The sequence below is a fragment of the Echinops telfairi genome, unplaced genomic scaffold (assembly GCF_000313985.2).
Source record: "Echinops telfairi isolate 266 unplaced genomic scaffold, ASM31398v2 ScPeMD7_443;HRSCAF=831, whole genome shotgun sequence".
NCBI lineage: Eukaryota > Metazoa > Chordata > Mammalia > Afrosoricida > Tenrecidae > Echinops > Echinops telfairi.
In genome coordinates this window covers 44,791,350-44,805,551 of record NW_022104341.1, presented here as the reverse complement: position 1 = coordinate 44,805,551, position 14,202 = coordinate 44,791,350, and the positions used below count along the sequence as shown (strand labels likewise).

The 14,202-nt window shown below is 37.7% G+C and overlaps 1 protein-coding gene across 1 annotated transcript in view; it reads left to right on the top strand.

Moving 5' to 3' along the window:
• MIGA1 (mitoguardin 1) overlaps nucleotides 1-14,202 on the top strand; it is an 81,931-nt gene that overhangs the window by 5,027 nt on the left and 62,702 nt on the right. Inside the window, exons 3-5 of the mRNA XM_045291736.1 lie at nucleotides 7,455-7,632; nucleotides 9,092-9,228; nucleotides 13,529-13,655. Coding sequence (XP_045147671.1) covers nucleotides 7,455-7,632; nucleotides 9,092-9,228; nucleotides 13,529-13,655 — 442 coding nt within the window. The remainder of the gene's footprint in view (nucleotides 1-7,454; nucleotides 7,633-9,091; nucleotides 9,229-13,528; nucleotides 13,656-14,202) is intronic.

Here is a 14,202-nt window from a genome sequence, read left to right as displayed (position 1 = left end):
AGCATCACAGAATGCTGGATTGTTAGAACAAAGTATTCTTGTGTTAAAGGAGTACTTGAGTTGAGGCCCAATGTCCATCTGCAACCTTAATTCTTAACATATAGATATGAGTACATAGCTATTCCCCTCTCATTATGTATATTTACATATGTACATGCCTGTACTTAGGCCTCTATAAATGTCCTTTGCCTCCTGGCTTTTTCCTCTATTTCCTTTTTACTTCCCTCTTGTCCCACCATCATATTCAGCCTTCATTTGGGCTTAGTAATGCCTCACTGCTACCTGGCCCTTGATTGAGCCCCACTAGGCATCATATGACCTCCTTCCATTGATTTTAGTTCACTTGTTCCCTTGTCCCTGGGTTGGTCCCCCCACTTCCTTTCTCCCACCTCCCCTTCTCCTGTATTCCCTTGGAACCACTGGTCCTGTTCTTTTCATCTTCAAATTATTTATCCTGCATATCTTATTTAGACAGATATGCAGATACATTAATAAGTATAAAACCAGGCTAAGCCAAATAAAACAACAAAGGAAGTGAAAACCAACAAAACAATAAGAACAACAGCATGAAGCAAGAACAAAATAACAATAACAAAGCCACTGACAAAAATGGAAAAGCCTATAAACAGTTCAAGGTCTGTTTGTTGGCCTTTACGAGTGTTTTCCAGTCGAGGCTAATGGGGTGTCGCACTCTGTCTCCTAAGTCTATTTTTGGTATTCCCCGGGGGTTTCATCACTCTGTTCCCCCTAATGGGTCCAGACTGTGCACTGTTCTTGCACTGTATCTTCATTGCTGTCCCCCGTAGTGTCATGGTTCAGTGAGGGACGCCATGTCCCGTTGTGGGGCCGGCCTTATGGACCTCTCCGTGCATTGTCTGCGCTGAGCAGGACCATTGTCCTTGGGGCTTGGTGGACCAGGATGTCCTCTCCTCTCTCTCCATCCCTTACGTTTCTCCCGTGTGCTCTAATCCAACGCAACCCTATCACCAAGCTGTAGCTGCACTGCTGTCCTTTGAAGTGCATTCTTCTCAGGGGGCTGGGGGATGTCCACATAGTTGGGATTGGGGCCGGCCAGCAGACCTCTCTATTGGTTCTCTGGTACATGCTGGTATGTTGTATTCACATCTTGGCGCATCGGGTTGAAGTCTGGTCTCTCTCTCCTCCTGTGGAGATATAAACAATACCGTCCCCTTGGGTGGGTTAGTGCCCTCCCCACCTCCCCATGTCTTTTTTTTTGTGTGTGTGTGTCTTTATTTTCCCCTTTTATTTAGTTGGCTGCTGTATGTATCCCTGGATTGGGTTTGGCCCCTGCCATACTTGTTGGACCTCACCCCAGGAATGTATGTCTATAGTCGCTTTTCTCCTAGGTCCCCCCCCCCTTTTTTTAAGCTTACCTCAGCTGACTCATGTTGTACTTGTCCTTCTGTGCTTGACTTACTTCACTTAGCATGATTTCCTCCAGTTCTTCCCATGCTGCATATGTGCTTCATGCCTTCATCACTGCATTTTAGGAACACGTAGTACTCCATTGTATGTATGTGCCACAGTTTTTTATTCCATTGGTCTGTTGATGGAAATTTGTCTTGTTTCCAACTCCTTGCAATTGTGAACTGTGCCGCAATGAACATTGGAGCACAGGTGTCTGGCCGGGGTTTGTTTCTTGACTCTTCTGGGTATATGCCCAGTAGGGAGGTTGCTGGGTCATATGGTAGCTCAATCTCCATCTGTTTTAGATATCGCCAAATCATTTTCCATAATGGCTGTTCATACCTACAGGTCCAGCAGCAGTGGACGAGAATTCCTATCTCCCCTCAGCCCCTCCAACACTTGTTACTTTCTGACTTTTTGAATTGGGCTATCTTTGAGGGTGTTAGGTGGTATCCCATAGTTATTTTAATTTGCATTTCTCTTATGGCTAATGATTGGGAGCATTTTCTCATAAGTTTATTGGCCACTCATATTTCTGCCCCTGTGAGTTTCTGTTCAGGTCCTTTGCCCACCTCCTCAGTGGGCAGTTAATTTTTTCTTATTGTAAGCTTGTAAAGTATTGTAGATATTAGTAATAAGGCCTTTGTCTGATGTGTCATTGCTAAAGATGTTTTCTCAGTCTGTGGGGTCTCTTATTACTCTTGGTGAATTCTTTCGATGTACACAGGTGACTTATCTTCAGTATATTCCACTTGTCAATTTGTGACTCCTCTGTATTTATATCCTTCCCGATTTCCAATAGCCTATGTATTCCCTATGGTTTGTCCCAATTCCTTCATTAATGGTCCTAATTGTTTGGGGTTTTACCTCAAGGTCTGTCATCCACCTTTATCTTATTCTTGTTCATAGAGTGAGGTAAGGGTCTTGCTTCAGTTTTCTGCAGGTAGATATCCTTTTTTTCCAGCACCACTTATTGAAGATGGTATCCACTTCCCATTTGATATTTTTAGGGCCCTTATCAAAATCAGTTGCCTGTATGCTGATGTTTTAGATTATCATCTTTGTGGGAGAAGATTGCCATGTCTTTTTCCTGTGGAGTTGCTGGGTGGGGTTTGAACGCCTAGGATATAATAGAATTGGCAATGAGGAACTCATTATCACTTAGCTGCAACTGGGCCTGAATTAATAGATAATTTTCTTTAGTGGAGTCTTTTTTTTTGTCTTGCATTCATTCATCCATTAAACACTGTTTGTCCTAAGAAGATTTTGATAATGAGGTCATATGAATTTATAAAATATAACAAAACAGTAATGTATTCCTAATAGTGATATATTTAGAATTGATTTTATTTTAAGATCTTTAGCTTCACCATCAAATGATTGATGGTTCTCCCTAAATCTTGTTTGGTTACTGTCAAACCTTTGGGGCTCAGACTTCCCTTTCTTAGGGGTCAGCTGATTCATAACAGTAGCAAAATTAGTTATGAAGTAGCAATGAAAATAATTCTATGGTTGTGGGTCACCACAGTATGAGAAACTGTATTAAAGGGTTGCGACATTAGGAAGGTTGAGAACCACTGTTCTAGAGGAAAAACATAGAGATGGAAAGAAATTAACAATTTTGTAATGACTATAATATAGACATTACTGCCCTAAAGATATATTAAAGTTGGTAAAGGGAGAAAATCTAAGATGGTATTTAAATGTTATGGTCATTTTTAATAATTCAGGATGAATATAAGTGAACTTAGAAGAAAAAATTGAATAAGAATAGTTATTTTTTTAAGTTAGATGTTAATCACTGATGTTTGTAGTAGTCAGTTGAAGTAAATCATAGCATACCTGAAAATGAGCAATTCTTTTGGATTTATGTTTAGAAGTAAGATAATTTTTAAAAACTTTATTAAAAATAATAGTGACATATAATCAATAATCATGTCATATCAAACAGCTTTATTTTTTCTTTTCCAATCTGTGCAGAATCAATATTATTTCTTAAGGTGTGTAGAATTTGGCACTAAGTTATCTTGTTATTTACCGCCCCTGGGATTTTGCCCTCATTCTCTACAATTTGCCAGTCATGCTAGTTGGATTCTTCTTACTGATATCCAGTTGTATCTTTTCCCTGTCCTGTTCTATTAATTTTGGAGCCCAGTTGGTTACCCTCTAACTTAAGCAGCTTTGTTTTTATTTTTGTTTTTTTTTCCCTTTCAATCTAATAAGGTTGGTAAGAGTGATACTCTTTGCATCTCTCCTCATACTTAAACCGATAGCTTTATGTTAGCGTTCTTCTGCGTTTTAGACAATTAATAGTTTCTGTTCCTCAAGACAAAATTAATTACCTCTTGCTCTGTGATCTGAATGGTCAGCAGTTTGAAACCACCAGCAGCTGTAGGAGAAAGACTGGGCTTTCTATTTCCGTAAACAGTTACAGCTTCGAAAACCCACAGGGGAGTCACTATGAGTCAGCATCGACTACATGGCATTCAGCTTGGTTTTGGTTTGCTAATATTAGCACTTTGTATATACCTATATTATATATTTACCACAATAAAGGTAATCTTTGATTTATCCAAATTATTATGATCTAGACTGTACTTTTCTGGGTACATTTTACCTTAGTAATGCACTATATCCAGGAGCCCTGGTCAAGTAGTGGGTTCCACAGTAGATTGCTAATCACAAGGTCAGCAGTTTGAATCCAACAGCTGTTCCATGTGAGAAAGTTGAGGTTTTCTACTCTTGTTAAGAGTTACAGTGTTGGAGATCCACAGGGGCAGTTCTATTCTGCCCCGTAGGGTCTCTCTGAGTCAGCATCTACTGGATGACCGTGAGTTTTTAGAGTTTGCAATGTACTACATAGTGTTCCAACATGTAATTACCGATGTTATAATTTTTCTGGAAACCTCCAGAGACAAAGATCAACTTTATGAAGTTATTTAGAATCAAAGGCAATCATATTCAAAACTTAAAAAACAAAAACAAACCAAATTAGTTATTCAGCTTAGGTGAGAACCAAATTAAGAGAGCATCTTGGAACAGGCCCCGGGGTAAGTCAGGAACGATCTGGATTGTGTAATTATTTGTTAGTATATATGTTTCTCTTCGTGGTTGCTTTAAGGGAAAAAGGATCTATGTCCTCATGTTTCTCTAGTCCAGTGGTTCTCAACCTTCCTAATGCTGCAGCCTTTTAAAACAGTTCCTCATGTTGTGGTGACCCCCAGCCACAACATTATTCTTGTTGCTGCTTTATAAGTGTAATTTTGCCACTGTTAAGAATGGTAATATAAATATGTGATATGCAGGATGTATTTTCATTGTTACAAATTGAACATAATTAAACATAATAAAGCATAGTGATTAATCAATCTCTAAACACTATATAATTATATATTGTGAAATATTTATGTGTGTTTTCAGATGGTCTTAGGAGACCCCTGTGAAAGGGTCATTCGATCCCCAAAGGGGTTGCCACCCACATAGATTGAGAACCGCTGCTCTATTGCTTCTGATTCATGGTAGACACTTAGGATATGCTTGTTGAATGGCTTGCAACAAGCTTTTAAAATCATAGCACAGTCCTAGAACACCATAAGGTGCTGACTAAATAGTTGTTGAAAAATTCATGAGTAAAAGGACTTACTTAGTTTTGTAATGTGAAAAAAGATACAAAAAATGGGTGGCTTTAGAGAACAGAAATTTACTTTCTCACAGGTTTGGAGGGTGTCTGAATCGGTGTCTTGGCAGTGTGGATCCTCCTTGGGCCTTTGTCCTAATTTCTGGTGTACCAGAAATCCCCGGTGTTCTTTGCTTGTGTACATCCTCACAGACCTTTTATTTCCCCTTGTGTGTGTCCCTTTCTGTGATGTTATTACTTAGTACATGTTTGTATTATTTGTACATTAGAATGTGTCTAGTCTGCCTGTTTTGTTTTGTTTTGAATAAGATACCTTTTAGAAATGGTTAGGTTTACGGTCCACCTCTCTGGTACATAATAAAATTAACATAATAAAAGAAAATCTCTATTTCCTGGGGGACATGAGAGAGGAGAGAGCAGGAAGCCAACAAACTCAGAGATAAGGGAACAACAAAGATCTAAAATTGATGATGAGGACGGCCTATAATGCCTGGTAGGGTTTGAACAAGTGCACCGTATCTGATAGGAATTACTGAGAGCTGAATGGAGGGTGAGCAAGATATTGGTTCAGAAAGAAAGTAAAAGGAAATAGAGGAAAGAACTAGGAGACAAAAGGTATTTATAGAGGTATAGCTATATGCATGTACTGTATATATGTAAATATATTAATGTATAGCAAAAGGGGTAGAGACCAAGGTATGTATATTTAAATGTTGAGTATTGAGTTAGCAGATGGACTGTAGGCCTCTACTCAAGGCCTCCCTAAACACAAGAAACTTTGTTCTAATAACCTGTCACTCTTTGAATCTCACCTTTCCAATATGATTGTTAAAGACAAATTAGGTGCATGAGTAAATATGGTGAAGAAGCAGTTGGTGCCCAACTATCAAAAGACACAGCATCTGGGGTCTTAAAGGCTTGAAGTTAAACAAGCAGCCATCTAGCAGGGAAGCAAATAAGCCCACATGGAAGAAGCACACCAATCTGTGTGATCATGAGATGTCAGCAGGAGCAGGTATCAGGTATCAAAAATCCCAAACAAACAATTATATCAATGTGAAGGAAGGGAGTAGGAGTGGAGACTGAATATCTGTAGACAATTGGGTATTCCTCCACAGAGGGGTTATAAGGAAGGGACGGTTCAGCCAGGGTACAGTATCCTACCGACGAAGTACCCATCATTGCTCTAGTTCCTTAATGCTTCCTCGCCCCCACTACCATGACCCAGTTCTACCTTACAAATCAGGCTGGACCAGAATACACATGTTGGTACTGATAAGAGTTTTCAACACATGGAATCAGGACACATAAAACCCTCAGGAACAGTAGTGGGAGTAGCGATATGAGGGTAGAGGGATGTGGGAGTGGGGGTAGAAGGGGGTCCATCACAAGGTTGAATATATAGCCCATGCCCCAGGGGATAAATAATAAATGTAGGTGAAGAGAGACATAGACAGTGTAAGACATGAAATAACAATAATATATAATTGATCAAGGATTCACAAGGGTCGGGGTGGGAGGGGGAAAAAAGAGGAGCTGATACCAAAGCCTCAAGTTGAAAGAAAATGTTTTAGAAATATCGATGGCAACATATGTACAAGTGTGCTTAATACAGCTGAGTGATGGATGGTTCTAAGATTTGTAAGAGCTCCCCCAATAAAATGACTCATTTTAATAAATAAATAAATAAGATACCTTTCAGAAGTGATGAGGCTTAGGACCCCACCTCTCTGGTACAGCCCAATTAACATAACAGACGAAAATCTATTTCAGAGCAGGTATATTTACAGATACAGGGATTAAGACTTTGCTATAACTTTTTTGGGGGAAAAATTCAATTTACAATAGATAATGCTAAAAAACTGACCTTCTGTTGACCAAATTTCCAGGTACTTAAAAACATTGTTTAATTTATAAGTCTGATTTTCATTAATTTCTCTAAAATCTTTGCTGAGGTTCACCAGAAAGTTAAATTATGAATTATATCATGAGTTGTTGAAATGGTATTACATTTTTTTTTGACCTTTTGGGTTATACTGTTTATCTAAGGGCCAAGTCAGCAGTTCAAAATGACCAATTGCTCCATGGGAGAAAGATGAGCCTTTTTACTCCCAGTACAAATTACAGTCTTGAAAATCCACGGGGACAGTTCTGCCCTCTCTATAGGGTTGCTGCCAAATTGATGGCAGTAAGTGTTTTTGAGTTTGAAGGACTTCCGAGCAGTAGATAATGAGTTATTACATTTTTACGTATTATGAAAGAGTAAAATCATTTTCTCTTAGTAGTATTTACAAATAGGATATTTTAGGAATAAAGTTAGTTCCCAAATTCTAATTTTAAGTTAGTAAATAAAATAAATAGTTTTTTAATTTAACTGTATTTTTTCCAGATCAAATTTTCACCAGGAATTAAAAAATTGTTTGTAGTAACTGCAGTGAGCGCTGTATCTGTAATTTTTCTGGCCCATCACTTGAAAAGAAGACGGGGAAAGAAAAAAGGGCAAACATTACCTTGGGAACCAGAGCACCTAGTACTTGAGTACACTAAAAGAACAGCATCCGACAAAGGTAGGTGGAATAGTGGAATTCAGTTTATGAAGAAAAATTTGTATGCAGTCATAATTTGAATGTGATGATTTCAGTGTTTTATTCTCTAAACAGTTCTTTAATATTTATCTAATAAATAATGTATGTTAAATTTAGAAAAATTGGAAAATACAGATAAGCTAAAAAAGCAGAAAAATTAATACCACATCAAGTCCTGCTACTCTGAAATAATTTATATAATAATTTGGCCTGTATCCATTTATACTTTTATGTAACTATCTTAGTGACATAAAAATTTTGTTGTGTACTAGTAAATTACTTAAATATTTTAAGTAAAATTATGATCATACCTTGTGTTATCTGCCTCTAAAATACTTCAAAGTGCATAAGGATGTCTTTCCAAGTCACTGAATATATCTCCCTGCTCTCATCTTTAATGGATGGGCATCTAGTCTTAAATTTATACAGATAGACGGTAGTTCGTTTAGACCAGCCCTTTTGTTTCCTTTAGGATGTTTGGGTTTTCTTGTTTTGCACATGTCTTTGTAGCTTCCTAGCTATTTCCTTGCAATGTAAAGTTCTAAAAGTGTGTTTTCTGGATTTTAGAGGATCTATAATTTTGTTAGGGATATGGTATATATTGTCAGATTATATCAATAAAAATTACTTCCGGAACATGCTAGACTTGTATTTTATTATTTGAATTATTATATACTTTTATTGTTTTTATATTGTATAAATTTTATTATTTACTTTGTTAAGTAAAAAGTTAGTGACTTTTTTGTGCTAGGTACAGAAAATATTACAATAATAATAGCTTTTACTTATTGAGGTTTTATTCATTATTATGTGCTTAATACTGCATTTTTGGTGCTTTTTTTAATGTTTGTAGTAATCCACCCATCTTATGACTAAGATTGTGAACCTATGTTACCATCCTTGTTTTATAGAGAAGGGAAATTGAGGTATAGGGAAATTATGTGACATTCTAGGGTTTTTAAACTTGTAAGCAGATTATGTGTGTGTATGCGCATGCATGTGTGTGTAAGTAGATTTGGATCCAGAAGTGTCTTGATGTATTACTTGTAAACCAAAAACATTATATGATATTTACCCTAGAGAAATGGATAGATGGGTATGGATGAGGTTTACATTTAATTCAGCAAAGAGGTGGTTATATTTTATTAAATTTATAATTTGAAGTTTCAAATTTGTCAGTATTTTTTACTGATTACATTAGATCTTCCAAATATTATCCTGATTAATGTTGTTACTACTTTACCCTTTATTTCAGAAACAGATTTTTGCAGTGTTAAAAACACGCAGATTTTAGTAATGGTGTACATTTAGTAATTTACACAATTCAGTGATGTGTGTGTTAAAATCAGAAACTTTTGACTGAATGCAACATAAACTTTGAAATCTTACATGAATTTATCACTGTGGTTATTAATGCTTTTAGTATTAATGTGTTTGGTAGGTTCAAGTTGTTCCAGCAGTAGACAGAACCTGACGTTGTCTTTGAGTTCCACCAAAGACAAAGGAGCTCAGTCTTGTAACTATGTTAATGGAGGACTTTTCAGTAAATATTCAGATTCTGCGCAGAGTTTGACCTCTGTAAGTAAAACTAAGAATACATTATTTTCCTTCTATTTTGCTTATTACTAGTCTATTTATTTAAAGGACATAAGATTATAACTCTTACTGTGGAAACAACCTTCTGGTTGTCCGAAAACGGATCCTGCTTTCTTCAGACAAGCACGCGTGTTCATTTGCTAATACTCAGCCCGTTTGGTTGCAGGTGTCCTTGAGTAAATGACGTAGTTCAGAGGGATCTGTTAGAATGGTATTGAAGTGAAAGTGTTGTTTTAGAGCTAGATGCTCCTAAAACAAATAAACAAAAAAATCCCGAGAAAACAAAAAAGCTAGGTTTTCTGCAAAAACCTGGAAGCTGCAGCCAGTCTCTGTGTTCTGTCGCAAATTCATTCGATGAGCCTGCTGAGGGAAAGGCGTTTGGCTTGCATTAAGCCGTGTGGGTTTCCTGATGGGATACTTAGTAGAATAGTGTCTGACAAGCTGGGGACCACTCATTTTCCTCTTTGGAGGATTAGTAAACTATTGATTGGCAAGTGAGGCATGAAGTTAGTATTTTTTAAAATACAGTTTAAAATTAATATTTAAAATAGATTGCATATACATTTGTTACTAAATTCTGAAGAGTTAAAAGAATACACAGTGCAAATAATGTTCCTGATCCCCTGATGTTTATCTTCAGTGATAAACATCATGGTCAGTTTTTATGTTTATGTATATCGTGTTAAAACATTCCGGTTTATAAAACAAGGAGACTTGATAACACAGTTGGCTGAGTGTAGGGCTGTTAACTGCTAAGGGGGCAGCAGTTCAACCCCACCAGCCACTGTAGAGAGAAAGAGGAGGTTGTCTGCACTGTAAAGGTTTACAGTCTCAGAAACCCTAAGGACTCGTTTCTACTCTGTCCTATAGGGTCGATATGAGTCAAAATCAATTTAATGGTATTGGGTACTTGTTTGACTTGTTCTTTACTTTGCTTCTGTATTTCATTGGAATAGTTACAATACTTTTCATTACCTAAAAATATATATACTTTTAAAAAGGTATATTCTTTTATTATTAAATAAATATATAGATAAAAATACAAAGGTATATTCTCAGGCAAGAACTTCTAGTCAAGGTTCTGCGTATGCTCAATCCCTCTGCAAAATTGAGTAGAATGAAGTGTAGCCTGTTTTAAAACCTGGACTTCCTCTGTATCAGAGAAGTGCCTCTGGCTTGAATTTTCTCTACTGAGAATCGAAGCTATTTGTCCTGGATAAAGGTCGAGAAAGGCAACCCTGGTTAAGGTCCCGGCAGCTAACTGAAAAGTTGGTAGTTTGAACTCACCCAGCTGGTTTATGGAAGAGAGACTTGACATTCGCTTTATAAAGTTGATCACTAAGAAAACCCTGTGGGCACTTCTGTTCTGTCATACGGGTCACTCTGAGTTGGAATCAATTTGATGGCATCCCACAACAGTGCAGGAGATGTCCAGGACTTACAGTCTTGCAAACTGTATACAGGGTCACTGTGAGTCCATATTGATTACAGGCAGTGAGTTTCATGATGACAGTATGGTGAGGAGCTGGATTTTACAAATAGAACTGGCCTCACTTCGGTTTTGTGAGCGTTCTTGGCAGATAGTGGAGCAGGAGTGAAGTTCTAGAGATGAGCATGAGAAAGCATGGCACACAGTGCACACAGGTTTCACTGCGCACACTGACATTTGATGAATGACAAAGTGAAGTGTGTGAGACGTTGGCGAAATAAGCCCGACAAATATCTAATCATGGAAGATCATGAACGTCAATTTAAAGATTTTCAACTTTATTCTATGCTGTGAGGAGCTTGTAAGCATTTTTGAGCACTTGAAAAACAATTTTAGAGCACACTTTAGAAAGATAAGTAAGCCCATTGAGATGTAGACTGGGGATGAAGGAGATCAGAAGCTTTTGAGCCAGCAATTGGGAATCTGTTGAGTGAGGAGACCTTGAGTTCGGGTCCTGACAAAAAGGAGTGGAAAGGAGGGAGCAGGTTCTACAAATGTGGTTATTGGTTATGAGAGTTGTAGGAAACTTTCTGTTGTCTAGTTTGAGAAATTTGAGGATGGAAGCGCTGTTAGTGAACTTGTGAGTAGGAAATTTTTGTTGTAAGATCAGAGCTCTACATTAAACACTTTCACATACTCTCTGTTTAAAATATACAACGCAAAACATACAAGTTCAGCAGTGTATCTGTCCACCTGTACAATTCAGTGATATAGAATGTCTTCTTTATACACCCACTCATTCTGAATGGTGCCTCCCCTACTAACAATTTCATGGCCCTCCAAGCTTCCTGCCTAATCTTTTGAGTTGCCACTGGCATTTCAATGCTATATAGATACTTCAAAAAAAGAGAATACTGCAGCTTTTATAAAAAAAACTAGTTAAACTAAAGTATTGTTTGGTTTTAGGAACTCTGGTGTAGTGTGGTTAAGCGTTGGGCTGTGATCCCCAGGGTCAGCAGTTCAAAACTATCTGCAGCTCTGTGGGAGAAAGACTAGGTTTTCTACTTCTGTAAACAATTTTGGAAACCAACAGGACATGGCCATGAGTCAGCATTGACTCCATTGACTTGATGGTAGTAAGACGATTTTTGTTTTCTTGTTTGGTTTTAAGAAGATCTTGGGATATTTTGATTAAGCTTTAAAGACTATCTCAGGGCAATAGTTAGAAGTTTCATTCTGAGCTCCTTTTATTTTTCCCCCCAATATTTTTATTAGCAAGCAATTTACATATCATATAACTGAATAGTTCAATCATTCAATCGTAGAATTGTACAATCACTCCCACTCCTAGAATTGTACAGTACTCCCAATTTTAGAGTATCGACTCCCCCCACCCATTTGAATTGCCATTAAGATGACTTATGCAATCACAGTCCGTTATAGTGCTGAGCTCCTTTGTTGTTATACAGACCATGTAATGCCCTACTTTTAGACAACTCTCTAATGTGTTGTACATTTGCCTTTGAAATAGTGAACCAAATCGGAACAAATTCTTCATCACAGTCAGGTCACCCTCACTTGCTGTACATGCAGCTGTAAGTCATTGCAAAGGGTTTGAGCCTTTTTTCCCCACAGACCCACCCACTGTCATTAAGTCAGTTCTGACTCAGTGATCCAAGAGGACAATGTAGAACAGCACCATAGGTTTCTGAGGCTGTATAGCTCTACAGAAGCAGACTGGCATCCTTTTGAGGAGCGTCTGTGAGTTCAGACCATTGACCTTAGGTTAGCAGCCCAGTGCCTAACCCACTGGGCCACCAGAGCATCTTTCTTGAATGAGCTCAGACTCACTGCCATCGAGTTGATTCTGACTCATAGTGACCCTACAGAATAGGGTAGAACTGCCTCTGTGGGGTTTTGAGACTACTCTTTACAGAAGTAGGAAGCCTCATTTTCTCCACAGCTGGTGGGGCTGACCTTGGGGTTAGCTCCTTCTCTTATGTGAAAGTAAGGCTACATAAGAACACTTCCACCTCCCCTGACTTACCTCCAAATTCAACATAAAGATACACTTAGTGTCAGATCTCATCAGTAACTGCTGACTGCCTGAAATTAGTTTGAGATGCCAACAGAGGAGCCACATGCAGTCACTGAATAGCAGGGGCGCATCAAAAGTATGGCAGGTATGGTATGTGTCCTGGGCACCACCAAATGAAGGGAGAGGGGTCCTGCCAATGAGCAGTATTTATTAGCCATTGTAGTTTCCATGGCCAGCTAGGAGAGATTACTCAGCAATTTAAAACTAATTGCCATAGTGATGTTTTCTGTAGCTATACTGCTGCCTAATAGATGAAAATATAAGCCTATATTTCTTGAGAGAGGACAAAGATAGAGGTGGAGATTTGAGGAGGAATCTGCATAGAGAGATGAATGAAATAATTGGCATCTGAACACTAAGGAAGAATGTGTACAAATAAAGAAGAGGTTTTTCAGTTTTACCTATCATTTTACCTATCACAGAATCAGCATTATAAAAAATTCTAAAAGGAAAATTAGCTATCACAAATTAAAGAAGGTATGGTTATAATTCATAAACACTTAAAAATAGTAAGCAATAGCGATAACTGCTTGATTTTCAGTGGAAATGATTAATATTCAGGATATTATGCTGCTTGTATACTTCTGAGCAAATAAGGGTCTCCTTTGTTTGAGCATAGTTGAATCTTTAGATGGAAAGTACATAGACTGTTTTACCAGGAATAGGATTTCTATAAATGACTTGTAAATATAAAAGAACACAACATACTATCGTAAGAAAGATTTGTAAATAACTTTGGCTGATCTTAATTTTAGGTCCAGAGTGTCAACTCATGCCATAGCTGTGTTTGTGGCAACTCTAATTCCTGGGACAAAGCAGATGAAGATGATATTAAACTTGTTAATATTCCTGTGACCACTCCTGAGAACTTATATTTGATGGGTAGGAATAACATGATAAAGTTCTAAGATATTATATGCTCATGTTATATAAAATTGAAAACAGCGGATGTGCTGAAGGAAGCAACTATAATTGAAAAATGTTCTGTCAAATTCAGTCTACATAAAATACATATATAATCCACAGTATTAATTTCCTGGGGCTGCAATAACAAATTACCATAAATTTGGTCTCTTAAACAATAGAAAATTATTTTTTCATAGCTCTAGAAGCCAAAAGTCTAAAATCAGTATCACTGGGCCACGCTACCTCTGAAGTTTCTAGGGAAGAAGGGTTGCTTGCCTCTTCTGGTTTGTTTTGGGTGCCAGGATTTCTTGGCTTGTGGTCCTATCATTCCATGGTCTTTCTCCATAATCATAACATCTTTTCTGTATCTTCTCTCTATAAAGGCATTTTTTATTGTGTTAAGGACCCCTGAGTAATTCAGAGGGATCCCTGTGGCATAATGGTAAAATACACCATTGCTAACTGAAAGGTTGGCAGTTCAATCTCACCAGCCCCTCTGTGGAAGAAAGATGTTAAGAGTTTG